The sequence below is a fragment of the Exophiala bonariae genome (genome assembly GCF_035927105.1).
Source record: "Exophiala bonariae strain CCFEE 5792 chromosome Unknown scaffold_11, whole genome shotgun sequence".
In the NCBI taxonomy this organism is placed as follows: domain Eukaryota; kingdom Fungi; phylum Ascomycota; class Eurotiomycetes; order Chaetothyriales; family Herpotrichiellaceae; genus Exophiala; species Exophiala bonariae.
In genome coordinates this window covers 38,207-65,905 of record NW_027042486.1, presented here as the reverse complement: position 1 = coordinate 65,905, position 27,699 = coordinate 38,207, and the positions used below count along the sequence as shown (strand labels likewise).

The 27,699-nt window shown below is 47.9% G+C and overlaps 11 protein-coding genes across 11 annotated transcripts; 5 read left to right on the top strand and 6 right to left on the bottom strand.

Moving 5' to 3' along the window:
* Window positions 1-529: 529 nt before the first annotated feature.
* LTR84_001663 (uncharacterized protein) lies at window positions 530-898 on the top strand (the record flags this gene model as incomplete). Its single annotated transcript, XM_064845282.1, has 1 exon — window positions 530-898. One exon carries the CDS (start codon window positions 530-532, stop codon window positions 896-898), a length of 369 nt encoding a protein of 122 aa, XP_064706827.1.
* A 309-nt stretch (window positions 899-1,207) lies between these two features.
* LTR84_001662 (uncharacterized protein) lies at window positions 1,208-1,960 on the bottom strand (the record flags this gene model as incomplete). Its single annotated transcript, XM_064845281.1, has 1 exon — window positions 1,208-1,960. One exon carries the CDS (start codon window positions 1,958-1,960, stop codon window positions 1,208-1,210), a length of 753 nt encoding a protein of 250 aa, XP_064706826.1.
* Window positions 1,961-3,079: 1,119 nt separating this feature from the next.
* Window positions 3,080-3,733, top strand: LTR84_001661 (uncharacterized protein; the record flags this gene model as incomplete). Its single annotated transcript, XM_064845280.1, has 3 exons — window positions 3,080-3,095; window positions 3,236-3,540; window positions 3,599-3,733. The coding sequence occupies 3 exons, from the start codon at window positions 3,080-3,082 to the stop codon at window positions 3,731-3,733; spliced, it is 456 nt and encodes a 151-aa protein (XP_064706825.1).
* Window positions 3,734-4,526: 793 nt separating this feature from the next.
* Window positions 4,527-6,865, bottom strand: LTR84_001660 (uncharacterized protein; the record flags this gene model as incomplete). The annotated part of the gene is made up of 4 exons (XM_064845279.1): window positions 4,527-5,746; window positions 5,797-6,268; window positions 6,317-6,695; window positions 6,747-6,865. The coding sequence occupies 4 exons, from the start codon at window positions 6,863-6,865 to the stop codon at window positions 4,527-4,529; spliced, it is 2,190 nt and encodes a 729-aa protein (XP_064706824.1).
* A 777-nt stretch (window positions 6,866-7,642) lies between these two features.
* On the top strand, window positions 7,643-10,108 carry LTR84_001659 (uncharacterized protein; the record flags this gene model as incomplete). Its single annotated transcript, XM_064845278.1, has 1 exon — window positions 7,643-10,108. The coding sequence occupies one exon, from the start codon at window positions 7,643-7,645 to the stop codon at window positions 10,106-10,108; it is 2,466 nt and encodes an 821-aa protein (XP_064706823.1).
* A 748-nt stretch (window positions 10,109-10,856) lies between these two features.
* LTR84_001658 (uncharacterized protein) lies at window positions 10,857-12,568 on the bottom strand (the record flags this gene model as incomplete). The annotated part of the gene is made up of 5 exons (XM_064845277.1): window positions 10,857-10,966; window positions 11,047-11,158; window positions 11,227-11,870; window positions 11,967-12,221; window positions 12,292-12,568. 5 exons carry the CDS (start codon window positions 12,566-12,568, stop codon window positions 10,857-10,859), a joined length of 1,398 nt encoding a protein of 465 aa, XP_064706822.1.
* Window positions 12,569-13,274: 706 nt separating this feature from the next.
* Window positions 13,275-15,002, bottom strand: LTR84_001657 (uncharacterized protein; the record flags this gene model as incomplete). The annotated part of the gene is made up of 6 exons (XM_064845276.1): window positions 13,275-13,730; window positions 13,824-13,905; window positions 13,961-14,276; window positions 14,352-14,518; window positions 14,585-14,754; window positions 14,865-15,002. 6 exons carry the CDS (start codon window positions 15,000-15,002, stop codon window positions 13,275-13,277), a joined length of 1,329 nt encoding a protein of 442 aa, XP_064706821.1.
* Window positions 15,003-15,578: 576 nt separating this feature from the next.
* LTR84_001656 (uncharacterized protein) lies at window positions 15,579-17,881 on the bottom strand (the record flags this gene model as incomplete). Its single annotated transcript, XM_064845275.1, has 2 exons — window positions 15,579-16,000; window positions 16,054-17,881. 2 exons carry the CDS (start codon window positions 17,879-17,881, stop codon window positions 15,579-15,581), a joined length of 2,250 nt encoding a protein of 749 aa, XP_064706820.1.
* A 1,366-nt stretch (window positions 17,882-19,247) lies between these two features.
* Window positions 19,248-21,072, top strand: LTR84_001655 (uncharacterized protein; the record flags this gene model as incomplete). The annotated part of the gene is made up of 5 exons (XM_064845274.1): window positions 19,248-19,490; window positions 19,557-19,890; window positions 19,958-20,659; window positions 20,739-20,947; window positions 21,046-21,072. The coding sequence occupies 5 exons, from the start codon at window positions 19,248-19,250 to the stop codon at window positions 21,070-21,072; spliced, it is 1,515 nt and encodes a 504-aa protein (XP_064706819.1).
* Window positions 21,073-21,762: 690 nt separating this feature from the next.
* Window positions 21,763-23,491, bottom strand: LTR84_001654 (uncharacterized protein; the record flags this gene model as incomplete). Its single annotated transcript, XM_064845273.1, has 6 exons — window positions 21,763-22,355; window positions 22,416-22,505; window positions 22,580-22,715; window positions 22,772-22,896; window positions 22,959-23,295; window positions 23,354-23,491. The coding sequence occupies 6 exons, from the start codon at window positions 23,489-23,491 to the stop codon at window positions 21,763-21,765; spliced, it is 1,419 nt and encodes a 472-aa protein (XP_064706818.1).
* A 2,401-nt stretch (window positions 23,492-25,892) lies between these two features.
* LTR84_001653 (uncharacterized protein) lies at window positions 25,893-26,819 on the top strand (the record flags this gene model as incomplete). Its single annotated transcript, XM_064845272.1, has 1 exon — window positions 25,893-26,819. The coding sequence occupies one exon, from the start codon at window positions 25,893-25,895 to the stop codon at window positions 26,817-26,819; it is 927 nt and encodes a 308-aa protein (XP_064706817.1).
* Window positions 26,820-27,699: the final 880 nt, after the last annotated feature.

Sequence of the window (27,699 nt, the reverse complement as noted above, 5' to 3'; positions counted from 1 at the left end):
TCGATGCGTGGACGAATTTCCAGAAAGTGACGAAGCTGTTCTCAAGATCGAGATTCAGCGGGCATGTTCCCAGCGACCTTGCGTCAGCCAAGCAAACGTATGTGGCGTGTTGCAGGGATCCTGATTGGGATTTATTGACGATCTCCAAACCAACCTCTCACCAACTTCCAGAAACCTGCTTTCCCAAACCACCCTTACAGCCTTTCGGACCACTAGTGATACGTGCTCTCTGATTGCAAACAGTGAGCTATTCCCACCACTAATCGCCTACGGATTGAAGCCTGGGATAGCAAGGTCGACAATGACGTCGCCTTGACCGCGTGGTCAGCTTGAACTTGGACAGTTCAGGAAACAATCTTGGTTATCGCATACTCAGAACGAGTATGGAACTGGTAGATAAAGGTGCCAGTATTTCCCCTCCCACAGGTTCGTCCATTATCATTCACAAACAATCCATCAACCCAAAACAGCCCAAGCACTCTTCCAATACTTTCAAATCAAACCCAAACGTCAACTATCTTGTGTCAAAATGGTTCTCGGACTTCGTTCCCGTAAACACCCAGGCGGTACCACCGTCACCACGACCACGACCACCACAAGACATCCACCCAAACATGGCGCTGTTGCCAAGCCCACATTGATGCAGCGCCTAAGAGGGCCACGCAGAGCCAGAGCGCATCCAGCAACCACCACCAGAGCCCGACCCGTGCGAACCAGGAGAGCGCCTCGTGCCACACATACCACAGCAGCACCTCGTCGCAAGACCAGCATTGGTGACAAAGTCTCCGGAGCCATGATGAAACTTCGAGGAAGTTTGACCCGAAGACCGGGTGTCAAGGCCGCTGGGACACGACGGATGCACGGTACCGATGGGAGGGGTACCCGCCGATATTACTAGGGTTGTTGAGTCAAGAACCTCTCCGCAACCAGCATCTGAACTCCCCCAAAAGGATCTATCAAGAGCGGACGGCTCAGATTGGTCAGGATCATTGAGGTCCACTTGGAGAGAACGTGAGAGATATGTTAATTTTGCGAACTTGCTGTGACGAGAGCGTGCCGCAGAGCAAGTTGTATGAGAAAGCGGCGATCATGGGCGCAATTTCTTTGTGTTAATACTGTACCACTATGACGAGACGAGAGGCGACGAGATCAGATACCAGACTTATGTCACATGAAGTAAATCACTGCATCAAAATACCTGCGGCTCTCACGTCTTGTTCTTATTGCTCGATTTTAACGTAACCTGGTATAAAGAGATCGCCTGTCTCTGATCCACATCACGGCCATCGTAATTGATCATGTCGACAGTGAATTTCTTCATCATATCGCGGATGAATCTCATGTCGGCTTTCCGACGTTTCTTGAAACAAAAGTAGCATCTCGTGTCAGGGCCAATCAGATCGCCAAGGGTGTGCAACAGTAGAGGAAAGGCAGGCTCGAAGTAGACACAATCAGCAGCCAGCACGACATCGGGACATGCAGGACCGGATTGTTGGCGCCCACAAAGCTCGATGGGTGCAGGCGAACCCCAGTCGTAGACGAGCGCTTCGACATTCCGCTCGAGGTGATTGAGGGCAATATTCCTCTGCATCAAGGCCAACATGGGTACCTGATCCGTGATGTACAGCTTTTGACCCTCGGCCAGATGGCATCCCAGTGCGATGGCCAGGCCTACGAGACCACCGCCCGCGCCAATCTCGACGATTTTCTTGCCTGCGAGATCGGACTTGTGGTATTGCAGCATGTATTTGGACAAGACCATGCCGGCAGGCCACAACTGGCCGCCGCAGCCTTCCTGAAGGTCTTCATGTAGTACGAGGGGATTTGTGGAGGGGAGGAGGCCGTCGAAAGTGATGTGAGTGGTGCCTGCGGCTTTGGCTGTTCGTTCAGGGATCAAGGCCGTGGAGATGCCGAGAATGTCGGTGTCCGAGTCTGGTGATGAAGATCGTGAGGAGGGCATATTTGAGAAGACTTTGAGGTGGGAATGATGGAGTTGTTGCATGCGCTGATGGACACGAATTAATCCATCTTGGTCGCGTCGGACTGGATCATGTGTTTCTTTGAGAATCGAGTCATTGCTAGTACGAGATCATGATTGCACGCAAATAAAACCGGGGCGGAGATTTAAAGTGTACTTGAGGTTATAGTAGTGCCACAAATGTAAATTTGTTTGATCTCGGTCCCTGATTTGGACACCCACAAACCTGACTTGATTACATGATACCAGTAGCGTAAGATATGGATGAAGCAGATGATTGGATGGCATGATTGCGGAACGTGAATCCGGGGTACCTTGGAGCAGTCCACCTGTGAGGATTACCGAGGGTCTGTGGAAAAAGCTATTTCTCACGTCTAAAAGCTTTGCAAAGACGCGACTTTGGGCTACAATTCATGTAGTGCTCGGTGTCAAACCGCAGGTGTCTGAAGATGGAGCCAGATTCGGTTAGCAAAGGAAACTGGATGTTTGTGTCATCTCATTATTATTGGCAAGAGCCATGCAAAGTCTCAAAGGCGTCAGGTGGTTCGATTTCCGGGAGTTTCTGTGACATCATAGAACGTCAGAGGTTCATCCTGGAAGGTGATGTGGCTGAGGAAGGCATGTCATTACAACTCCAGCTTGGTGGATTTTAGCCCATAGGCCCCATGTCAGACACGGGCTTTCTCCTGTGTCGTCATTGTTTGGATGAATGAGCTTTGAACTTTGGTAGTAACTAGTAACTCGATCTTTGAAGTGGAAAAGCCACTGCAGTAGTGACTGTGGAAAGAGCGTAGCTTCCGAGTGTCTGTGTCAGTGCCACCTTTCCGCGTCCCTGATCCTGCGTCTTGCGTCTTGAGCACCCAGCAACCATCATTGCCAGTCACGGTCTTTTTCTGCGGGGACCTTGGAAGCTTCCACTGCTGCAGCTGGTCATCACTACTAGTATAAGTTGCTCCCACCTGTCCTAACCTCTTCCTCTTTTTCCCTTCTCTACACACCACCTTCATTCAACCTTCCCCAGCCAGCTTCACAACTCAACTTCGTTGTTCTATCCTACAATCAAGCTTCCCTCAACCTCTTCCACACTCACAAACCCACAAAATGGCCACCCTTCACTGTAAGCTCCCAATTCAATCCTCACCTGATTTCTTGCTGTGTTTACGTCATTTTATCTCTCGGAGCTCAATCTTGACCTCACTTCTCGACACAATCCCACCGTTGTCCTTCCGGTATCATCAATTGACGCTGAAATTCCAGACCTCCCCCCCGTCAAGCCCTCCGCGATTGCCCTCGGCATCGTCTTCAACCAAGTCTCCAGTGCTGCCGTCCTCGCTCCTCTGTTCGGTGACACCTACCACCGTGCCAAGGCCGCCGACAGCAAGGAGGAGTTCCTCAAGTCCAAGGAGGCTGCCACCGCTGCTGCCAGCTGGGGTTCTTCCATTGTCGGTTCCGGAATCCAGACCTATGGTGTTGCCGCTCTCATCAATGCCACCGGTACTCTGAGCTACAAGGGCGCCGCCTATCTTGGTAGCTTGATCTTCTTCGCCTCTTACTCACCATCGGTATGTAACATTCCAACAGATTATCCCCCTCCATGAAATTGCTGACTCTCCACTCCAGCTTGTCTCTGCCCTCGTCACTGAGAACCGACCTGTCGACACCGTCGCTGTTGGTGTTTTGTCACGACTCTTCGAAACCGTGGGCCTCAGCGTGTTCCTTACTTACTGGGGAACCCGCACCAACCCATTCGACTAGAGAATTAATTTTTCTTCAGCCCCAATCTCCGACCCTCGGCCCTCAGAATGACACCCAACATTGAGTATGGATTTATCCACCCATCCCGCAGTCTTGTTCACATCTGGCGTAGGCAATCAGTTCTCGTGGCAGTTGCAGAGGAAAATAGATGGGCAGGTTGAAACACCGTGCCTTTCAGGCGCCTTGGAGGAAGTTATGAATCCCTTACTCCATCTGGTTCACCCACAACAATTGTATCCATAAAATCAATCAATCAATTTATGCCCCTACACATAATTGCAAATATATGCACACATGAACCATGAATCTCTTCCAGTTAGTTGGCCTTGTAAGCGAGCGTCACATTTATCGACAGCATTGAATAACCTGCGTAAACGATTTACCGTACTCTGTAACCCTCAGCCTCACTCGTGAGATTCTGCAAAAGAATGACAAATATCAACCCGATCCGTGAGCCGAATTTCCTTGTTACCGCTCCACATGTATAGGTTCGTGCTGAGGAATGATGACATGATGCGCGACACTCCAACGGCACGAACATCTCCCACGAACCTCTCAGCCCATCAATGCGGACGTCGTCATCGTCATCTAAATACTAAGTATCCATCATCGTGTTACCTCGCTGGGCAAAAAGCATGTCTAGGCGAGACCGCAACTCTCCCGCTCATTCTCACTATCTTGTAAACGAAAAGTCCCCAAAAAAGCCCCGCCAACAACCTGTCAAAAAAGAATGTGCCGATTTCATCACAGCATCAATGGTCATCAAAAATACATAATCCGAATGCTCTATGCTTTATCCTTCAATCGACTGAAGGGTATTCACCTGTCTATCGAGCCTCATATAATGCAGAACGGTAGTGTCGGGATCAAGATAATTCAGGCGGTGGCCACACCTGGCCCACATGATATCCTCTGGCGTAGGGTTGCTGGCACAACATCCACCCCAGCAGTCCGCGAGGTTCACATATTCCTTCCCAGCATCCTGCTGCCTGTAAGTGCGATCGATGATGTTGAACATGGTGGGAATCGCACTCTCGTGGAACATCGGATCCACCAGATGAGAGAGATAGATGAAGTCGCTAAAGTATTTCCGGGGCACGTAGTAGACATCCGCCCAATTGGCACATACTTCGACCGTCTTGTCGTACTGGGTGCCATTTAACGCCGCTATGGCACTCGTGCCTTGCTCCCACAGCGGCCGTACATCCCACCAATGCCATCCATTCCCTGCCTCCTTGCTTTTATAGTGCGTGATGTACGTCGACCAGATGCGATCGTAGTCCATAAATGTAAACTCGAGGGGGTTGATCCACAAGTCAAAATGGAAGAAGAGAAGGCCCTCGATTGACGAGTATTCTGTGTCGTTGAGTATCAGGGCCATTGTATCTGCAACGGGAATGTACACGTTCTCGTGGTTGTCCCATGAGGAATGGGTGACGATGACGAACTTTCCTCCGGTCGGCGGGTCAGCAACATAGTTTGGAATACTGTAGTGGATGGTGTGGAAGAAAGGGTCGTACTTCTGGATCAAGGGAATCCGCTCCAGATACGCCTCGTTCCATCGCACGAAACCCAGCGTGTTGGCAAATGGTGATTTGACGCCTGCTCTGTGACTTTGATTGTTCGCCATATCAGCCGTAGAGGTCTCGACATTATCGTGCTGCTTCTGGTAGCCTTCAATTTTCCAAGTGTTAATCGTGGCTATCGATCCGGCAAACACGATACCTGCTATGCTGAGACCCAGAGGCCCCCACTTGGGGAGGGTGATCACGGAAACGAGAAGCTCAAGTCGACAAGACGATGATGCCTTCTCGTTTGTTGCGGCTTCGGGCTGAGCATGGGTGGCGGCCGGCTTCATGGCCGTTTCTATGTACAACCATGTTGCCATGAAAACCACCAAGGTGCCCGGAATTACCAACGCCGAGAACTTCACGTCGAACAAGAACGGAGCAAGATAAAGTAGTATGGCAGTGGAGAAGGCGGTCGCGAAACATTTGACCACCGCATCGGCATCTGTCCATTGTCAGCTCATGTCATCAAGGAGTTGGAGTTGTGAAAGTTACATTTGTACACCGCTGTGATGGCAAGGCCTAGGAGCACGTTGCTGGCAATGACCAGGAAAGCGCCAACTTGGTTGTAGCCCTGGAAGAAGCCAGGTTCATTGGGATTGAGGAACGTTATCGCAATGTGGACAATGCCGTTAGTCAATGTTCCAAAGCCGTAGAGCACCATATTCTGAGCGTGCAACGATGCGGGTTGGCTCTTGCACAGGAACTGGTTGAGAACACCAGCAACAGCTGAAACCCCGGTTTGTAGGAGAAGAACAAGATAGGTTGGCAGGGGATATGTCAAGCCCGAGCCCTCGTGATATTGTGTCACAATCAGACCAACGACTTGAAGAGCGATTCCCATCCATTGTAGCTTCATTATTCGAGTGCCGAGGAGTAAAAGAGATGTGATCGCGGTGATCAGGGTGATGCCGGATTTGACAAGCTGAATGGTCCCTGGGTCAGCGAGCCTGAATGCGACAAATACCTGACCCGGAGTCAGTACGGAATTGAGAAGCTTTCATGGACTACCAACGGTATTGTTGATCAGTGCGTAGAGTAGTGCAAGGTGCCCGTATGCAATGATATGTTCCTTTGATACTTCGTGAATGCATGATGAGACAAAGTATGAAATGTAACGATCTCCCTGCCTGTGAGAAGTCTTGACGTGGAACTCTTCATCGGGACAACCTGGGGCAGTCGGCTCAAGACTCGATGAGGAGGGTGCTTCCGAATCCTCGGACACACGCTTATCATTATAATCATGAAGTAATGTATTATTGTCTTCGAGAAACTGGTATCCCCTTTTCTGGTCCCGGAATCTTGTCAAGCATGTCCGACCAAACAAAGCTGTGGAGATCCCAAGCTTGAGGAATTCGGATATCGTAATCGATGCTGAGGTTGAGAATGAATATCTGTCATGGTTGATCAGTGACGACGTGATGGATTGGACAAAACAGTCTTACGCTCCCTTGACTTGGACTGCTTTGAACAAGAGGCCTATCGCAACCTGAATAACCACCAAAATCGCAGCTGCAATGTAGGCAGGCGAGGCCCATTGTCCGATTTTCATTATCTTCGGCATGGCTGAATAGAGAATCGAATTCAGGTGCGCCGATAGAGCTCTGACAATGTGACTAGTATTATAGGGACACTACAATTCAGTCTTGCTATCTTAATGGATTCTTCGTATTTTCCAGCCATTCAGGGGCTATCCCAACATGTTGTTTGCGGCGTTTATATGGCTGTCTTAGTGCTCATCATCAATCCCTTCATGCCAATCTGGACCTTATTCTCATCAGGGGCTCAAGGGTAATTGACAATCACGCGAAGCATGTGTGGGTGATGCATTAGATCCGTGCCACATGCACATAAATCGCCCTTGCGTCCGACGTCTGTGCGGCTGTCTCCTTTACTGCATTTCCTGTTCTGACAGCAAAAGGGTGTAACTTTGACAGCTTCACGAGCAACCCAAAGTGTAGACCGGGAGTCTGACACTTCCGCTTCCGTCCAAATCAGTGGAGAGTAGAATGAGGACGATTCACTAATGACAGCCTTCATTTATTGGATACGTGCATTGAAGAGTCAAATGACTGGCATCTACAATTTAAGACAACCATCCTGACCCTGGTCAAACCGCCACACACTGGATCGATACGAAGTTTAAGCTTCCCGCACTGAAAAAGGGGCCATCCCCATGGAACATTGGCAAACTTCATGGGGTAAGGCTGCGCTAAGTAATACACCCCTCCCATGAGTATTAATGACTTGCACAGGAAGTTGATCAGCCGGGATCCTCGCGATAAAAAAGACCCATTTGTCTATCTCTTTTGAAAGCCCCCAAAAAGCCAGAAAAGCTATCATGGCGCCAGGAATTGTGTCACTTGAAAACGATGAGAATCATGATCCATCAGCACACCCCACGAAGACGGGCTTACTCGTGGAATCGAATGGTGCTATAACCTCGTCGTCCCCTTCCAGACCTGCTTTGTCGATTCTACACAATACAATTTTAGGGCCCAGGTCCGTATCGGGCAGCTACCACCGACCTCATACCGTACCGAATACCAGGACAAATCCATCGGATGGATTGAACGTAATCATCCCGATGGGAGGGGTTGGGAGTCGTTTCCAGCGTGAAGGTTATCGCTTTCCTAAACCCTTGATCAAGATAGTAGGGCGGCCAATGCTTTGCTGGCTTGTCGAGAACCTGCGCTTGACGTCACAAGATACTCTATGGTTGGCAATCCAAGACGAGGTTGAGGATGAGTTCCAGGTTGGTCAATCAATGAAAAAGTGGTTTCCTTCCTTGAATGTCCGATTGGTCAGGCTCAATTATTTGACCAAGGGAGCTACCGAGACCCTTTTTATTGTGGCACAGAGCATGCCTGTTTCGCATCGTCGACGCCGCACAGTGTCTCTTGATTGCGATACCATCTACCATCATGACATCCTTACCGACATCAGAAATCTACCTGCAGGAATGGGTGGCTGCTTTTTCTTCCAGGATACCGGTAGTGAGCCAATCTTCTCATATATCGTTTACGACGAGAACAACACCATCATTGACATCCAAGAAAAGAAGGCCATCTCCACCAACGCCAATACTGGTGCTTACGTGTTCCCCTCAGGGTCGGCACTACAACAATGGGCAAACATCATCCTAGATTCGAAACTAGATACTAATGGTGGCAAGACTGGAGAGTACTTCACCAGTCAAATGATTGAGGAGATGATCAAAGTCGGCAAGATCCCATTCACCGCTATACCAGTCTCTGGCGATGCGTTCAGCTGTGTCGGGACCCCACGTCAGCTTGACGAATTCCTTCTGAAGATCAGTCAACAGGATTCGACAATAAAACCTAAGCGACAAAGATTTTGCTTTGATCTCGACATGACGCTCGTGGGATTCCCGCAGGAGCCCGGCGACTATTCGACGTGTCCTCCAATCTGGCAAAATATTGAACTTGTGAAACAACTCCACAAGGCTGGACATCATATCATTATCCAGACCGCTCGCAGAATGCGTACTCATAACGGCAATGTCGGAGCGGTGATTGCAGATATTGGAAGTGTCACTATTGCTTCCCTCCAAAAGTACGGCATTCCCTACGATGAATTGTTCTTTGGAAAGCCATACGCACATGTCTATGTTGATGATTTAGCAGTTCATGCCAACGTAGACACTCGACGAGAGATAGGATGGCTCGCATCCGACGTGGATATTCTGGAGGACGGTACTGAGAAGAATCTTCTCGCGGACGCAAAACACGCCAAAAAGGCAGGAGTCATCGCGAGTCGGGAGTTCAATCACGTCCAGATCATTGGAGAACGAGTGATGAAAAGTTCAAAAACACCAAAGCTGATGGCTGAGATGTATTTTTATAGCCGAGTGCCTATCAGCATTCGCGGGCTTTTCCCGGAGATGTACTCGACAAGCTATGTGCCACAAACCAAGACATTCTCCTTCACTATGCAGAAGGTGCAGGGGGTGTCTTATTCCCACCTTCTCACATCTCGATCATTGACGCACCGAAGGCTTGAAGCCATGCTTCAGGAGCTATACCGCATTCACACCTGTGATGAAGAACATGCTCTGCCTCATGCTGGCCTCCTCTCGAAAGAGATTGACGAGATTCTATCAGACAACAACGCCCAAACACTGAAGGACTTTGACGATGCCCCAAGCGTGGATGGCTTGAATACTGGCACGAGTATCTACGCAAACTATGCGCGAAAACTGAAATCTCGATATAATGATTACCGAGAAGTCTACGATCTTCTTGGCTCTAACAAGACTTCACAGCTGTATGCGACTCTCCTTGCGGGCTTGGAGTCCTATGAGACGCGCGACCGAGCCATCCCCGCAGCATATATTCATGGTGACCCGGTCCTCTCGAACGTTGTTCTTGATGAGACGGCACGCAAAGTGACGTTCCTTGATGTGAGATCATTGCAGGGAGACATGTTCACAACCGCTGGAGATGTCTGCTATGATCTTGCAAAGGTACTCCAGTCATTACATGGTTATGATCACATCATACTGGGCAGTAATGAGGGCAATGGCCCACCCAATGTTGATGACCCAGCCATGAAATTGGCCAAGTTACTCAAGCCAGAGGATAGGGCATTCCTTTCGAGTCTTCAGGACTTCTTCTGGTCATTTGTGCAGGAGAAATATGGTTCTGCGGTCCAGCTGCACGACCTATTGACATTGATGGCCTCATTATTGTTCACATTGATCCCTCTGCATCGATCTGCAGTGCAACCATTGTTTTTGCAGATGTGCGCGAATGTTTTGGAACATGAAACAGGCTTTCCCTTGTAAGAAGTCTGTAAGAGCAGGATTTCGGGGAGTTTAGAGATGACGGCTTTTCCAATTTATTCTCATTGAGGACGTATTTTCCACACCTGCAAATGATCCAGTAGTCGTACTAAGTACTCCCAAATGTGTCTAGAGTCTGTCACCCTAAATATTGCAATACACACTCGCTCCAAATGAGTCTGTGCCCAGCAAGTGACTCCAGTACTCTGCTACATGATATTATGGAGTCCTACAAGTATTGCAAGATTACGTCGTCGCCATTTGCATTGGGCTCGGAAAGCTCGGAACATCTGAAATGCTCACTGTGGCATCGGATCAGATCTCGACAGTACGCACCATCTCCGGAGCATCTCTTCTGCCCGGCATTCGGCGCTGAAGGACCCTTAATATACTGTATCCTCCTGGGACACAGGGTGATCACATTGAGTTGAAAACGCGAGGTCTCAACGTTACATTCAAGCCGTTCTGAATGATAAAAAAACTATTGAATCACGTTAGCCAAACGATTACAGTCTGGCGGATGCAAAGCCACACAACTCCTCCACTATGGTGTAGTAACTCACAAACATTTGACATCCAACTGCGTGCCAGGAGCAACAAGTTCGATATCGTAGTAACGAAAAAGGGTTGGAACGAGCTGTACCACGTCATTATGCAGGACTTGCGTAGAGACACAACTAGAGAAGGTTGGAGGAAACCTAGGGCTTTAAAGACGATGTGTGTATACATACTTTAGACATCTCTATCCAACTTAGGTCTGCGAGATGAGGGTTAGCGAGGACGCATTCAATGCTTCAGAAAAAGGCTCACTTTTGCCAATACAAGTTCGTGATCCGGCTCCAAAGGCATACCAGAAGCGGTCTGCAATGTTATTAGCCCAGTTGAGACTTAGTGGACACCGGTAGCACCGAGGATGCTAATTCGACATCATTAATACTTACGCATAGTCCCTTCATGCGCATCAAACCACCTTTCCGGCCTGAACTTTTCCGCATCAGGGCCAAATATCTTTTTCGATCGTCCGAGTACGTATGGAGAAGTTCCAACGATAGTCTGCGAATGCAGTGGTTAGCTTTCTCGAAAAGCCTGCTATAACGACGATTGCACATTGCAGTACCTACGTCTTTTGGTACCACAAAATCGCCGCATAGTAAGCCTTCTGGGGGTACTACTCGTGGTAGAGTCTGCCCAACAACCGGATGTAGTCTCATTGCCTCATACATAACGGCTTGAAGGTAGGGCATACGACTAGCCTGAGCGAAAGACATGACGGGGTATTTTGCGGTGCTGGTAATCTGATTCTCCGAGAAGACCTTGTCAACTTCCTCAACCAGTGTCTTTTTGCACCGCACATCCCGCAGAACATAGTCAAAAATTGCCCTCATGGAGATGGCGGTGGTGTCAGAACCAGCAAAAACATTTGTGGCAGCCATAGATACAATATCATCTTTTTCGAACTCTGCAGGATGACGTTTATGAACTTTCTCCAGCTTTCCCATCAGATCTTCGTGCACATTTTCTTGTGAATTTCTTGCCTGAATGAGGTCTAGAACGAAACTTCTGATACTGCCATTTCGTGCCGTAGCCGCGAGGCGTTCGCCGAAAAGCGGTCTGATGACTGCCTCGTGGATCCGGTAAGCCCAGGGAATTTGATTTACCCACGAGGCCGACTTCTGGGCATTGAAGATAGCTTTAAGCACCGGAGTCTCATGCCCAAGTTCCAACAAGCCGAATGATCGAGAAAACGTGATTTGACCGATAACATCTTTGAATATTATCGAGAATTAGTATCGCAATGTCTCTGTGTACATCGAAACATAGAGATTTCCTTATGTAGATAGTTCACTTGGAGGCTACTCACCGAATGCGAAAAGCTGTAGCCACTTGCCGAGATCGATTGGCCCTCTGCACCGATTTTCCAGGACATCCATGAAACGTGAAATGGTAACATCCATAGCTGACTCCGAGTCTCTTAATGAAGCTGTGGTATATATATTGTTTACCACCCTTCGCTGAGTGCGATGGATTCGCTCTGATTGTTGTGCGAAGAGATCAAATCTTCGTGCTCCACGACTGGGCTCATACCAGTCGCTTTTCGAGAATTTAGAGCCAATGCCTATGAGATAGCATTGATATGTCAATCCCACTAATCTTGAGGCATGAGTGAGTGTCAAAGGGAAACGAACCATAGATCATTTTCACCGTTCCAGGTTCCACGATTGAAAGCTCATTTGGCCCAACTCGCACAACATCGCCATACTCATCGTGAAGCGACAGAAGTGTGGTGTGAAATGTGCCCCGGTAACCCTCGAACGCGAGCCATAGTCTGGTCAGCTTGGCTACAACTGGTCCCGGAATTGGGCTTAAAGGTGAGAGTAAAATGTAGTATAGAAAGTATCCACAAACGATGACTATGAAGAGCAGAAGCACTTGGTTAGCCACCACTCGAGTAAAAGATGACATAGCTAAGTTCACGCTGTCCTCCCCATATCCACCATAACGCAATGGACAGAAGTGGCTAGCCATGCCAATGGTTTGAATAATGGTTCAGTTGAAACCTTGGGAGTTCACCATTCATCTAACTTTTTGCTTGCAATGTTCAGAATGCTGTGCTCCAATCTGACGGTAACCCGGCCACCGGACCATAGCCCGCGGGTACCCCTCCCCGGCCTTCCTCGGACTTGAAAGGAACCGGCCGGGGCTCTGGGGCATGTGAGTTGGAGTATCAGGGGTTGGCTGAAAAAAGGAGTTAGGCCGAGGGGGTTCAGTACACTGCCGCGTATCTGAGGTCAATAGCCCAAGAAGATCTCAATCCCTGAAAACCTCTGGAGGCCAAAGTAGTTCATGCAATCTGTCATATCTCTTGACCTGATGAATCTCTCCTTTATCAGCCGCCACCTGAATTACACAACAGTTTTGGCCACGGCCCTCCTGGACGGATCTCCCAGATTTATCACCATGAAATCTTATTTAAACTACATTTATATAAACGTGACTGGTTCCGCAAGGTTGTGACAGTTTGGAGATTTTACTAAGTCAGAAAAAATGCACGAAGGGCACAAAGTCTTGGTATATTCTAGATCCGAAATGATTGATGTCTTCACCTCGAGTTGCTAAGAATTGGCCATTGTTCGCAATCAACGACGCTAATACAACTATGTAAGACTCATCACAAAGAATGCCGTGTTTTAGTCCATTGTGTACTGACCCAGTCGTCAAAGGTTTTCTCAGCGTTCTCAAGAACATTCGCGTCCAGAAGCTCTTCGCTGTAACTCATATCACACCATTTATAGACCGATTTCTCATCGGTCCATGTATGATGAGCTAGCAGGTGGTCGCGCAGCCTTTGTTCTTCTCCATCCGACATGTGGTAGAAGTGGCGATTGTTGAGGGCACCTTGCACATTGATGGTGGTTCGTTTCTTCTGACAGTGCTCGTAGAGCTGTAACACGCTGGTAATGCGACCCTGCAAATTGTGACGATTGATGTTGCCGTCTCTTAAGTTCTGATTCAATCTACCCAGGAGCTGTCCGATAATGGCACCATCTTCAACGGCCATTGCTGCTCCCTGTGCTTGATAGGGCAAGGTCGGGTGACAGGCATCACCTAATAACGCCACACATCCCTAGGTTCAAGTTCAGAATCAGTATCCATGACCACAACTTTGACAAAGTACCGGGAATTGATGCCAATCTAGATCATACGAGAAAGTTCATACCTTTACCCAACGATCTAGCTCGCCATGGTGCATGAGCTTCCACTTCAGCACCGTTGGAATGCAGCTAATAATCTTGGTCAAGCTGTAGGATGTTGAAATTAGCACTCGCATGTTGAAAAGTATTTCTGGGTACTGACACTCCGTCCCAATCCTCAAACGTTTGCTTCATTTCTCCAATATCACCTTGCTCCGTGCGTACGCCTGAAGCCAGATCATCCGGCCGTATCAACACCATGTTGATCTGTTCACCTCCCTGAACCTGGTATAGTACACAGTGTTTTCCTGGCCCTAACCACGCGGTGACGCCGGGCTCATTGCACAGTTCTGTGATTCTGGGTTCATCCAATCCTTCTAGCTGCTCACGAGTGAATGTTGCCCTGTAGGCTAGGTCTCCAGTCTCAACTGGTGCGGAGCTACGGCCCAACATACTCTCCCTTGTCGTTGACCATAGACCTGGAAGATACAGTATCAATTAGCCATCAATCCGAAGACCACGTGCTATTGGCCTGTGCGGAGCTACGTTCTTACCATCGGCTCCTATAATTACATCGCTCTTGACTACCACAGCTTGGTCAAGGTATGCTTCTCCGGTGTTGAAATCGATTCTATCGACCTTGCTTCCCAGCAAAACGTGCACTCCGAGTTCTTTGGCTCTGTTCAACAAGATTTTGTGATAGTCTGCTCGGTGAATAACACTGAAGAGACTTCTCTTAGCAGAATTTTGAGTTTCCTTGGAGTTCACTAAGGCTTTGTGGACTTACAACCATGGTGTTTGATGTTTGATAGGCTTCGAGGTGAGCAGAGCTCCGTTTTCGTACCGTCTTAGCTTGATGGTCTTCATCTCGCAGGCAACATGTCGGATTGAGGGGAGAATTCCCAAACTTTCGAGGACTCTGCTCGCATTTGGAGGAATCTGAATACCAGCACCGATCTATCTCGGCATTTGGCAAATTAGTAAATGAATATTCCACTTGTCTTGCCAAACATTTGGTTCGTCTAGACTACTACGTCATTCATCGAGGGAAACCAGAAGCTCAATACCGGTAGTATCTCTGGGGCTTGCTCCAGCACTTTCACTGACAGACCTTGTTGGCGGCAAGCGATGGCACATGTGAGACCGCCAATACCAGCTCCAATGATGCAGATCTTGAGGTTTTCGTTTAAAGTCTGATTGTCCATCGTTGAAATCAATAGTGTTGTGTACCAAGATAATATTCAGTTCAATCAAACACCTTAAAGACGCTATTAACTGGGCGCAGTCGTGTTCCAATTGAGCCAGTGCCACAGCTGCCGTTCAACTCTCGTACATGAAGTAGTCAACGCGTGAAAGTTCATGCCGAAGATCACCACAACGGGTGATGGTGCTAGCCACTTTCAGTAGCGTATATTATTCAAGGGACGAGTAGTGATGAAGCACGGTCACCGTCGTCGGTAGCGCCTCCCCGGGTTTGACGGAGGACCGTGGCACCTTCCTCTGCGACCGTTACATCCATATCTACAGTTTAATTTTGGAATTGAACATGACTTGACCAGGTACTATGAAATATGTGATTGGCAATCTTAGTAAGAGCATGTACTCTTCATGCAGAATATAGCGGCCATGATAAGCCCTGGCACTCAGAAAGCCTACCGAAACATTACTGAAACATGGTCTAAAGACCGAAGACTAAATAAGCTGGAGATCGCGGCCTCAAGCAGACGTCAATGCTGGTGGTTTGAGCTGCATTGGTGCAGAGGGCGGGCACCGGAATTGTATCAAAATGGAGCATCTATCGATTCGGATGTGTGTACAAGGATATCTGAAAATGTGTATGGTGAGGCTTGGCTATCCACCTGGTCAAGGCTAATATGAGGCATCATCAAAGACGGAGTCATGATGAATGATGATGTTTCCGTGCCTTGATGATCCTGAAATCCATCTGCTGAGCCTTGCGAATCACCAAGACCATTGTGACGACTAAGGTGATTTTCTTGGGTAGTCAGCACATAGTTTTGAGATGTAGTCAGATCATGCTGTGTGTTCCGATCATACGAAGGACTACCGCTGTGAACCAATTTATGGATCGATTTGTGAGAACGTGAAGCAGTTTCACGTGCGAAGAATGCGGCGAAGCGCCGCCGCAGGTCGCCATCAACCTCTGCGTCGGATGAGGGATTACGCAAGAGACGAAAAACCGCTGTAAGCGTCATTTAGCACTGCTGCGATGGAAGGAAGATTATCTAGACTCACTCAACGCCTGCCCAGCTAGTTTCCACCTTCTGGCGAATTGAGCAATGACTAGCTCCGCTGTATCTCCAACAGCTTCATACAAAGCCAGAGCATTCCTTTTGGAGGCTCCCCTAAATTCGAAATTTGTGGGCATCACATTGCAAACAAAGAACGGATGCGAGGCAACCATGTACTCGGGTGGCCAGCGCATCACAATTTGTGAGAATGATATCTCGCGAAAGCTCTTCTTTCTATCCATGCCCAGACTGGGAATGGACATTGGATTGGCTGTTCCACTACCATCCGTTGCTGCTGAGTCTAGTAAAGAGTATGCAGTCGTCAGCATGAGGTGTGTGCCGAATATCCAGTTGAAGTCAGAAAATGTCTGTTCATCAAAACGTGGGGGGTTGATAAGGATATCAAAGGATGAGGGCCAGGAGAGCTTCAGACAGTTGAATGCGGGTAGAAGATCACATACTGCGCTGCCAGATTCTGGTTGTTTCCTATACATGTATTGAATAAGCAGTGAGAGAAGGTGATTTGCAATTAGAAACCATGCTCGAGGATTCTGATTCTCAGATGCTTGTAAAGACTTCCATGATTGCTCAGGTGCAGTCAAGAGCTCGGCAGATTCCACTGGTCTACCAGCAAACCAGTCACTGTCCGCAAATGGCAATCGTACGGTGAAGTGGTGCCGATCAACAGCAAACGGTTTCCGGGTCATCAAGGAGCCAAAAGTGTCAAGTTCCCAAGTCAGCCACCACGCCCGTCTCATTTCTTCTAGATCTGTTTGGTCATAGTTGAGTTGATTGGCTGCGCTGCTGTCGTCATCGCTGTCGATTTCAGATAGTTCAAGGTCGTAGGCTAGCCGTACACATACACCTGACAAGATCCAAGCGGAGCTATTCAGTTCATCGGTGTAAGCATGGAAGGCAAGAACGATGCATCCTTGCAAATATGCTAGTGAGGACGACCGGGTATTTCGTAGTTCGCCATAGACACGGCGCGCGGGTGTTATGTACTGTGAGTCGCGTTGCAACGGGTCGATATCCTGGAATGCGGGATTTGTGGAGAAACGAGCCGCGAGGCCGAACATTCCGGTCAGTAGCAGGGCTGTCTCAAGGTACAAATCATCGAGGGAATGAGAGCCAGGCTTCAATTCCTGCTGACATTGAGCCATGAATCTAGGCTTATGTAGGAGTGGAAGCCAGGGCTGGACATGCACGAAAAAAGTTTCAATCAGGTCCATAGCTAGATCGTACGGTACAGATGGCATACAGGTAGCCTTTTTGTGCGATCCCGCTCTGATTTGAGACTGGATGGAGCCATTATCAAACTCTGGCTCCAGAGGTTGATCATGATCATTCTCATGAGGTAGCGCGATCAAGTATTCAAGCGTTTGAGATGATGGATCGGGATCAAAGAGCTGTCCCGTAGTATCCTGCTGAGGGTTGGTATTCATAGCAGTGGGCCTCCCTCTCGGTGACAACTCTCCAATAGTTGGCCGATGGACTCCAGACATGGCAGCGAATAATCGATCTTGTTTGGCATTTAAGTTGTTATCACTGGTATCTTCCTCCAAAAAATTTAGCAGCCACTTGAGGTTATTGTTCAAAGGTTGAGAGTAAGAGCTATGCGGCTGCTTGAGAGACGTCCTGGGTAATTTTCGAGTAGTCGGAAACTTGCAGGCGCGCCCAGTCCGTCGACACAGGCCGCAATTTGGGCGGGCCATATCGCACTTTGTTTTCTTGCGGTTGCATGCCTCGCATGCCCTCATAGGAGCAGAAACTGCGTCTAACCCTCCTGCTCCAGGCCGTATGATCGTGTCGTGGTCCATTTGAGTTGCCATTGCTAGGGGATGATGTTGATCCAACTCAAAATGTTGGTACGAAAAGAAACGCCTGCGTTCCTTGGCCTCGACTTGGCTGATCAGGACTGTGTGTTCCCCGCATGAGCCTAACTAGGGAGACGATCGGGGTTTAATGAACTAACTACTTCAAACCTAACTACGGATAGTGAAGTGGAAAATACCATTTCTGTCAGCTGCTACGCGGCCGAGGTGACCTGAGGCTTCACCTCGCGGCTGGGAGCGAGTTGAATTACGATAAAAATCAATCTTCTCAAGATCGTCAATTTAGCCTTAGCCTTAATTAGAACTTTTGGACTCTTAGGATTCCCAACCAGACGAATAGGCAATGCGATCCCCAATCCGCGCCACGGGTCACCGTACCTCGATGAAAACCTTGCATACAGGCCGTGCGCATTCCATTCCAGCAGCAGCCTGATGTCTGCTACCTATCAGGGTTGGTTTCAAAAGCCCTTACGGCACACAGAATCAATGGCCAACACGCGCAGACACTCCGAACCTCATCATCCATGTTACATAACAACTTCTAACGAGGCTAGCAACCACCATCAACCATTTACGCGGGCGTATTCATGTCACCTCATAATGAGTATACTAACAGGTCTAAGATGCTTTACTGATTACTGCAATTTTCTGTGTGCGAATGACCCACAAAGTATGACGCTGCATATGGGTCATCGCGGTGCCCGCGGCGAACCGCTCGCCGCGCTCAACCTGGTGTCGGAGGACCAATGCCGTGCCCACAACCCACAGGCTTTACCACTGGCGAGAAACCCCGCATTGGCATTCGTTTCCCCACATTTGACCAAAGCCAGGACTGACTGCTCGATATTGCGGGTCAAGGGCACACGTCTTAATCAGGTACCACCACTTCGAGACAAAAGTTAAAGGTTAGGTACCAAAAGGATCATCTTCGTCAAGAAGGTAGCTCGCCCATTCAATTTCGTCTCATTCTGGCCCATGAAAATGCTACAAGGTGCTTGTCGAACTTCGAAGTCCATTCTGCTGCGAAGCAAGTTGGTTCCTAACAACCAAGTCGAGCCAGCCACCCAACCGTGTCTAGGTAATCGAGGACATGGTTGAGTTGATAAGGTAAGCCTTGGACATACAGACATGCCATCAGAACCCGGAACTAAGTAGAGAGCTTTCCATGACTTGAGGTAGGCTCAGACTAGTGTGAACGACTCGATGGATGCCAAGAGAATTACGATCTGGAGCTGGCCGGTCGCGGTTGCCGGTATGCACCGATGGAAATGCGAACAGCAATTTATATTCAGCGACTCTCAGCGCGACTCAGCCTCAGCGCACGTTCAACATAGTTCGTATTCTTTTATCTTTGTTCTGGGCAATGGACCAAGCCAAGGAGACCATCCACCATGAGCATCGAGAGCAATTTCCCCTTGCCACAAAGGTCGATACGGTTCATGACGATGAAGCGCTTAAGGTTCTCGCCGCATACGGAGACGAGAACATTGAATGGACTCCTGAAGAGGAGCAACAACTTGTCAGGAAAATTGATAGGACACTTGTCCCATTGATGTTTATTTCCTATGGGCTGGTCTACTATGATAAAGCAATGATTTCGCAAGCTGTAGGGCTCCCTTAATTCTCAGTTCCCTTTTCCTCGACCTCATTTCCTAAAATTGGCGATATACAGGCACTCTTTGGACTCAGAACAGAGCTCCAACTGAGTGGAAACCGATATAGCTTCTCTTCATCCATATTTTACCTGGGTGCGATTGTGGGAGCCCTGCCGGTAATGATGCTAGCCCAACGATTTCCAGTGGAGCGTGTTGCAGCTGCAGTCATTGCTGTATGGGGCGTCAATCTACTGCTTACTATTCAATGCCACGACTTCAAAGGTCTCTACGCCAACCGATTCTTCCTTGGCTTCCTCGAGGCTGGTATCTCGCCTATGTTGATGGTGATTGTGGTGAGTTTCTACAAGAAAGCTGAACAGCCTTTAAGACTTGGTGCTTGGTGGTCCTCGGGTGAGTAGTCGATCTCGAATTTGACCTAACGCTCCGAGTGGTTCTTACTCTGACCGAATTTCACTAGCTGGATTTTTCTCAATGTTCGCTCCTTTGATAAATTATGGACTCGGCCACATCAAGGACTCCCTATCACCATGGAAATGGATGTACATTTTCGCTGGCTCCATCACAATCCTCTGGAGTGTTATCATTTACTTGTTTCTCCCACCTGAACCCATTCGTTACAAAGGATTTACCGAGCGTGAGCGCTATATTGCAGTCGCGAGACTGCGTATTAATAATGCCGGCGTCCGCAACACCCACATTAAAACCGCTCAGATAGTGGAAGTCTGTCAAGATATACGCTTCTGGATAGCTTTTCTTACTGCGTTTTCCATCATGGTCGCCAATGGCCCTTTATCCACCTATCTGCCAATCATTATCTCCGGTTTCGGATACTCTCCGCTGAACAGCCTGTTACTTTCCATGCCAGCCGGCGCCATTGCTGGGTCCTTCACCATCCTATCGACGTGGCTTGCTGGTAGATACAGCTATCGGGGATGGCGCACCTGGCTTATTATACTTTTCCAAATGCCCATAATTTTGGGCGCGCTTCTGCTGTGGCAATTGCCACAGACAAACAAAGCGGGGAGACTCGGAGGCATATATCTCCTTGCGAGTTTTGCGTCACCATACGGTATTCTCATGTCCCTGCAGGCTGTGAATGCGGCAGGGTACACTAAAAAGACCGTCACTTCATCTGGGTTGTTCATTGGTTACTGCCTTGGTACGTTATGAATAATGATTCATGAAATGATTCCCATTGTCCTATGACCTGGGGCACTGATATGATGCCTATGCCTTAGGTAATTTCGCTGGTCCGCTTCTCTTTCGCCCACAAGATGCGCCTTTCTATGAAAATGGCTGGAAGGGTGTTGTCGTTACAGCAATCGCAGCCCTTGTCCTTACTGGCATTTACCGAATAGTCTGTGTACGAGAAAACAAGAAGCGTGACAAGCAGGGTGTCGCCGAAGGCTTGGATCATGCTTTTGAAGACGATCTCACTGATATGAGGGTAAGTCTCACATAACAGCGGTTGTCAAACCGTCTATATACTGCCTTCGCATTTCTTTGATGACAACGTTCGTTTGCTGACCTAAAATTCCTCCCTAGAACCCCCAGTTTCGATATCAGCTCTAGATGGATCAACACTGTCAGGATTCAGCAACAACATGGTTGCCTGAATGGTGGAGCGGGCCTTGAAGCTGTACCAGAAATATCTCATCCCAGAATCGCAAAAGTCGAAACCTAATCTAACTTTCAAGACAAACGTAGTCCTCCAGTACACATCTAATTATCGACCCAGGTGCTATTTTCTCGGGTGATCTCGAGCGCATCCACAACTAGTTGAGACACGACAACATCAATCCTAGTTGACGACGACTTCTCACAATCCGGGGGAAAAATGGGTGATTCTCCATAAGAATCAAATTCTTGAGAGTCTAGTTCTCCGAATCAAATTCGTTACTTCTGGCCTTGTACGTGCCATTTCTTGAGCGCCCTTCTCGGAACACAGATCACCTGTTCGATTCATAGAGCCATCTGATGAAGTACCACCCAACTGTTATTGTGTAGATTACACGGTAAATGTTAACTGTTTCTATGCCAAATAGTCCAAAAGCTTCAGCATTGAGGATAGTGTTTCATGACAGTCACAGTGTTCAAATTACACAGTCTCATATACTAGATATCTTGCTTCTCAAGGATGGCCTAGGAGTATAGATCATCTATGAGAATTCGGCCCCACATCCAATATGCTAGTTAGTCATCCGAATATATGCCAAACTCGAAGACGACCATGCATAGGTATACTTTGCCATCCTCACCTGACTAAGCCGCATTTTCCACTGCCTGGGTACCAATCCTGCTCTTCTCACCCCCTGTCTTTGATCCAAAACCATCTATATTGTCGATTTCATCATCGGTGATATGAATGTCCCGCATATACCCTGCAACCTCCTCGTGATCGCCGAAAATTGCTGCTACTTCTTCCAGAGGGAGCCCAAGGGTATCTGGAAAGAAGAACCACATTATGACCGCACCAATTGTACCAGGGATAATGAAAAATAGATAGAAATACCATCCGATCTTTTGGAACGCCGTCGGCGCAGATTGCAGCCAAACAATGTTCATCAATGAGATCATGGCGACTCCCAAACTCATTCCCTTAGCACGAAGATGCATAGGCCAAATCTCGCTAATGTAAATGAACTGCATTCCGTTCAAGAAGAAGTCGTAGGGGACCTCAATAAGGAATAGGAAGGCAACACCTGCACGAAGAGCGTTCGTATTGCCATCAGCGATGAACTTGTGGACATTGGCATCAATTCCCGCAACGACAGACAAATCTATCATGCATCCGAGCACACCGATTGCCAGAAATTTGTTGCGTGGGAAGTGATCGTTGAGGAAACAGGCAATTACTATGATCAAGAATCAATTTATTGCAACAATCGAGAAAAGTAATTCTGTCCATAACTTACAGTCGAGTCCGAGGGCAAAAGTGAGCCACCCAGCGCCATACAATAGCTGCGTAGCTGTATCGTAGCCAAGGTTTTTGTATAACAACGGACCTACACCAAAGGAACAACGGTCAACATCCTGGGCCAGCACCAAGGCAGCGGAGGTTTATCTCTTAACAACTTACCGTAATTGTTGACAACCAAAATACCAGAGCACTGAATAAAGCCGGTCGTTCCCATCGTAATAAGAGCCCTTTTGCGCAGGGATGGCTTCTTCATGATATGTAACCAGCTACTTGGCAAGGTACGGTCGATTTCGAGCTAGATGATGAACTAGTAAGCATCGTATTCCAAGAGTCGTACTTGAGTTTACTTGCCTGTTTGGTGATTTGGAGATATTCCGTACGAGCAAATGTATGGCTTGGATCATCCGGATCATCGTGTAGACGTAGTAGGAGCTCTCGGGCTTCATCATTTCTTCCTTTAAGAATGAGCCAGCGGGCTGCACAGCAAGATCAGTACTTCAACCTCCAAATCACCATGCAAGTGAGTTTGAGCGCTTACGGCTTTCAGGACACCAGTACAGTCCAATGAGTAGACAGAGTGGAAAGAAGCATTGAATAGCAAATGGGATCCTCCACGTGGCATCCCCGCCATCCTTCCAGTGGTAAATACCAAAGCCAAGCCAGGAGGCACACATGTAACCGACCACGAGAACGACGGCGTGTAGCTGCACAAGGGCACCTCTAAGGTAGGGTGGGACGACTTCAGCCATCCACACAGGAACTGCGGCAAGAATCATGAATGCGCCCGCTCCGGCGATGAAACGGAAGGCGAGAAACATGCTCATATTCACGCTTCCAGCGAGTACAGCGCCAGAGACTAGACAGAGTATCGCACTCTTGATGGTATGTTAGCCATAAACCAAGATATGAGCTTATTACTTGATTGTGACTGACAATCGCGAGACCACCTTTTCGGCCAAATTTGTCTTGAAAGAATGGTAGGAACAAAGTCCCAAGAACTCCGCCAGTTTGGAAGACACCATTCGTTGCTGAGAGCAAAGCGGTAGCATCTGGACGGGTGTCGAGCTCCATGTAGGTTATGAAGGTCGGTTGTGCTAACACGAACAATCATTACCGAATATAGCGAGAAGTATCTGCAGCTGGACTCACCAAGAGTTGCGCTTATCACGTTTGCGGTGTAGCCATAACAGAGTGATCCAATAGACACGAACAATATCATCCAGACATTGTAGGCATTGAGTCGCTTTCGGGAATGCCCAGCGAAGTCGCCGCTCGACCAAAGGTATCGCGTTATGATGTTCATTATTGCTCAAAGATGCGGCTCGTAGGATCAATGCTTGAGGACCATAATCTCTGTCTGGATCGTGGATCTCAGCAATCCTTTATATCTCAGAAGACATCCTCTCAAGGTGGTGGGTTTGTTGACTTCGGTGATAACCTCGGGTAAGGACAAGTCACAAGCTCCAAACAAGCTTTCCTTCAAAGACCTTGTCCAGCTTTGCAATCGTGGTACCCCGGATAATGGCTACCCCAGAGGCAATCCACGCGCTTGGGTCAAGCTTTTCCGAGGTCAACCTTTGTAGTGACCCCACCTCTGTGGCTGGTAATAGGTCACACCGACATACTTCTGCAGGGAGGAGGATTTTGCATGAGTCGTCCAAACTTGACTCAAGAAAACCTTCACAGCATTTCTGTCCATTAAATAGCAAAATATGTGGTAGGCACAGCAAATTGAGAACAAGCCTGGAGCTCCTGAGTCCTACCATAATGAAGGACGTTGCAACTTTATGGCTAGCTGTCGTGTGTACATTTGGCTAAAGGCTAGACCTTCTTGACTGATGCCTAAAATCTGAGTCAGGCTGCCCCTCGCTATTCACAGGGAATGCCTATTTTTAGATTATGTGAATTCACTTTTGAAGAGGGTTGTACTCTGAAGTATCGGCTTCTTTTCGATGGGTGGGTGGAAGTCCAATGTCAACGATGTCTGTACGCTACATACTGATTTTGTCCGCTGAATGGACAAGGAGTGAAGGAAGTTCATTATAGTATGGTCACATATTCCACTTCTTAGATATCTGATTATGATGATGTCCATTACATAATTAGCTTGCCAATAATTTGTCCGAAATAAATCGCTATCGGTGATACGATCAGCCCATTCACGTGAAGCATTGACCTGGCAAATGCAACTGGACAATCCTAATGGGGATGCTGCGCTATCATTAGGGTTTTATCGCAGTATCAGTCGTAGATTGAAAAGATTCTAGTCGTTCGATTCGCTCCTCTCGCCAGACGAACTGAATCTGCAAAACTTCCGAATCTTAAATGTGGGCGAATCACGGTGGAGGACTGGGTCTGGGCTACCGTAACTCGTGGGAACAGATTCTCATGCATCTGAATGGCAATGCTTGCCTGTATCTGGGCAATAGTTTTAGTTTACTGGTTAATCGTGTGTGGAGGATCTTGATCTGTCTACAGCCTCTAGAGTGCAGCAATAGTCGTTCATATTGCGAAACTGCTGCTGGGCGACAATTCTATGGCCTTGGAAAATTTACATGTTGTTGCTCAAACAAAACTTCAAGGGGATAATAAGATTCCCGCACGCGCCTGATCGGACATGAGGGAGTCCCACGTTTCTAGTGAGAATCTGTTGAAGCCCACCTCTACCGCATATCCTTCACAATGTTGTATATCATCACTTGGTATTCCTCCTACGTATGGGTTCTGAGGGTCCTAGGGGAGCATAAAATCCGACATACCACCTCTTCAAAACTTTTCAATAGCACAGACACTGCACTCTTGTGTTCAATGATAGGAACTCGCCCCTAGACTAGCTGCCTCGTCAGTATCCAACAAATCATCCCTAGGAATGATTTTGAATTTGAGACATGAAATCACTCTGCGGAAACCATAATGTCGTACGGCAGAACTGTGTCTCTAATTGTACACGATTGAGTTTCTACCAATGAATCCACGGCTTGGCTAACATTCAGTCACCACTATTCCACGCAAGATCTCGCTACCAGACGATAGGTCGGTCATGGAATGATGACTAACCAGTTCATGTCTGAACTTAGTCGCTGCAACCTACAAAGCAGCGGTGCAACCTTGGTTGGATCGTCGAATCCATGAATTTCGAGGTCATCCATGATAAGAACAGCGTTTAATACCGGGGCAAGTCTTCGGTGAACATCAAGTATCCATATGTAGACAATACTTCACACGCACGATGCTTAGTAAGACAAGTCTTAGGGCTGGTTATCAACTATCCGGTCAGGTATTCGAAGGCTATGAGATGTGACTAAGAAAGGGGATACAAATTAAACGTTAGGCAACAAGATATTTATGATCTACGGACTTCAATATTTAAACATATGTACCTTACTACGAGCTTAAGTTCTTGTTCTTCCCGTAATTTTATCGAATCCTCTGATCACTAGCAAACTCATCGACCCCGAGTCATCACCTAAGAATGTCTTCCCTTCATATTGCTCTCGTTGGAGCAACCGGTAACTTGGGACCAGCTATACTACATCAGCTCGCCGTCGCATCTTTCAAAATCACGGTTCTCACTCGCGTTGGCGGCAGTTCGAAAGTGGAAGTGCCACCTGGTGCAGATATTCTGGTCAAGGAAGTCGATTATGATGACCATGGTGCTCTAGTGGCTGCTCTCCAGACTGTGGAAGTTGCGGTATCGACCCTGGGCTTTCAGAGCCTTTTCGAAACGCAGAAAAAGATTATTGACGCGTGCATTGAGGCAAGGGTCACGCGATTTCTTCCATCGGAATTTGGAAATGATACCGCCAACGAAAATGTCAGAAAACTTCCTGTCTTCCTTGAAAAAGTGAAGACTCAGGAATACCTTGTTTCCAAAGTTGCCAACCATCCAGAACTCAGCTACACATTCCTCTACACTAATTCTTTTTTCGACTGGCAACTAAAGATTGGCTTCATGGTTAACCTCAAAGACCATACTGCTACACTTTATGACGGGGGTGACGTTCTATTTTCTGCGACACGGCTTTCAACTATTGGCCGAGCCATCGTGGCTGTGTGCAAGAGTCTGGAGGCTACCAGGAACCAGGATATCTACGTGCACGACGCCAGTGTTACCCAGAAGAAGCTTATCGACATTGCTAGAGGAATCGATGATCATCAATGGCAAACCAACACTGTTTCTACCGTGGATGTTGAGCGGGATGCGTACAGTTTGCTGGAAAGCGGAGTGCAAGGGGACATGGTGAAGGCTTCTTTGGGGTTTATCTCCAGAGCATGTTGGGGCTCAGGATATGGGGGCGATTTTACGAAGAAGATCCATAATGAGATGCTCGGCATCCCTCTGATGAGCGATGATGAAATCAGGGACATGATAGAGGAAATTATCAGCAGCTCTTCATAGATTTAGTGGACGTCAGGGAGCACAGAACACCTTGGTCTTTCCTGCGGTGTCCGATTGCTAAATGTGCTGCTCTAGAAAGTACCAATAATGTATGCTAAGTCTTGCCTGCGTTATATGAGACATTCTGGAACGCTCCTATCATATACTTGGACTGCACAAACTGTACGATAACCGCATGCGTTACATCAAGAGAGACAGAAACTTACTATCCTCTAGGATTCGGGCGGTTTGCGGGATATCGAAGGATCATCCGGATAGGACTGCCATTTCTGCCATAGCCAAATCGAACGGTTTCGCATCTATTACATTGAAATATGGTTTATTTGATTTATGCTCCTCTCAGGCCACTTTCGCCAACAATAAGGTGGTCTTTATGTTTCAAGTTGCTTGATCTTTGCTGCGCACCAATCAATCCGCCGTTCAGCGCGAAGCTTAAATGTTTCAGGGCCTCCTGTCGCCGACTCCAAATTCCAGAAGTCATTTCCTCATTGGGATTGCGCAACCTTCATTAGGTAGGAGGTCCACAATTCGGCAGATCCGAGATACGACCGTCTACGAAGTCGTCTCGTGAAGGGGTAACTACATACCTACTAGTTCGTCATGACTAACCCGCACAGCCGACAATTGAGATTGTGTAAGTATTGAGCGATCTACTTGTATGCAACATTCTAGGTTTTCGCCTTATGGAGATCTAAGTGATTAGCTCGCATCGAGGCCTACACTCTTTGCACACGAAGCCTGGGTTGTCGTGACATAAGTTCTAATGATTCTGTTTCTTCAAATTAGCCAGTCCCTTGCACTGTAGGTAATAAGTAGCATTGTCTCCGCAATAGTGATAAATCTTCAGGATCCAAGCAACAATAATAGTTTACTGGTTCTG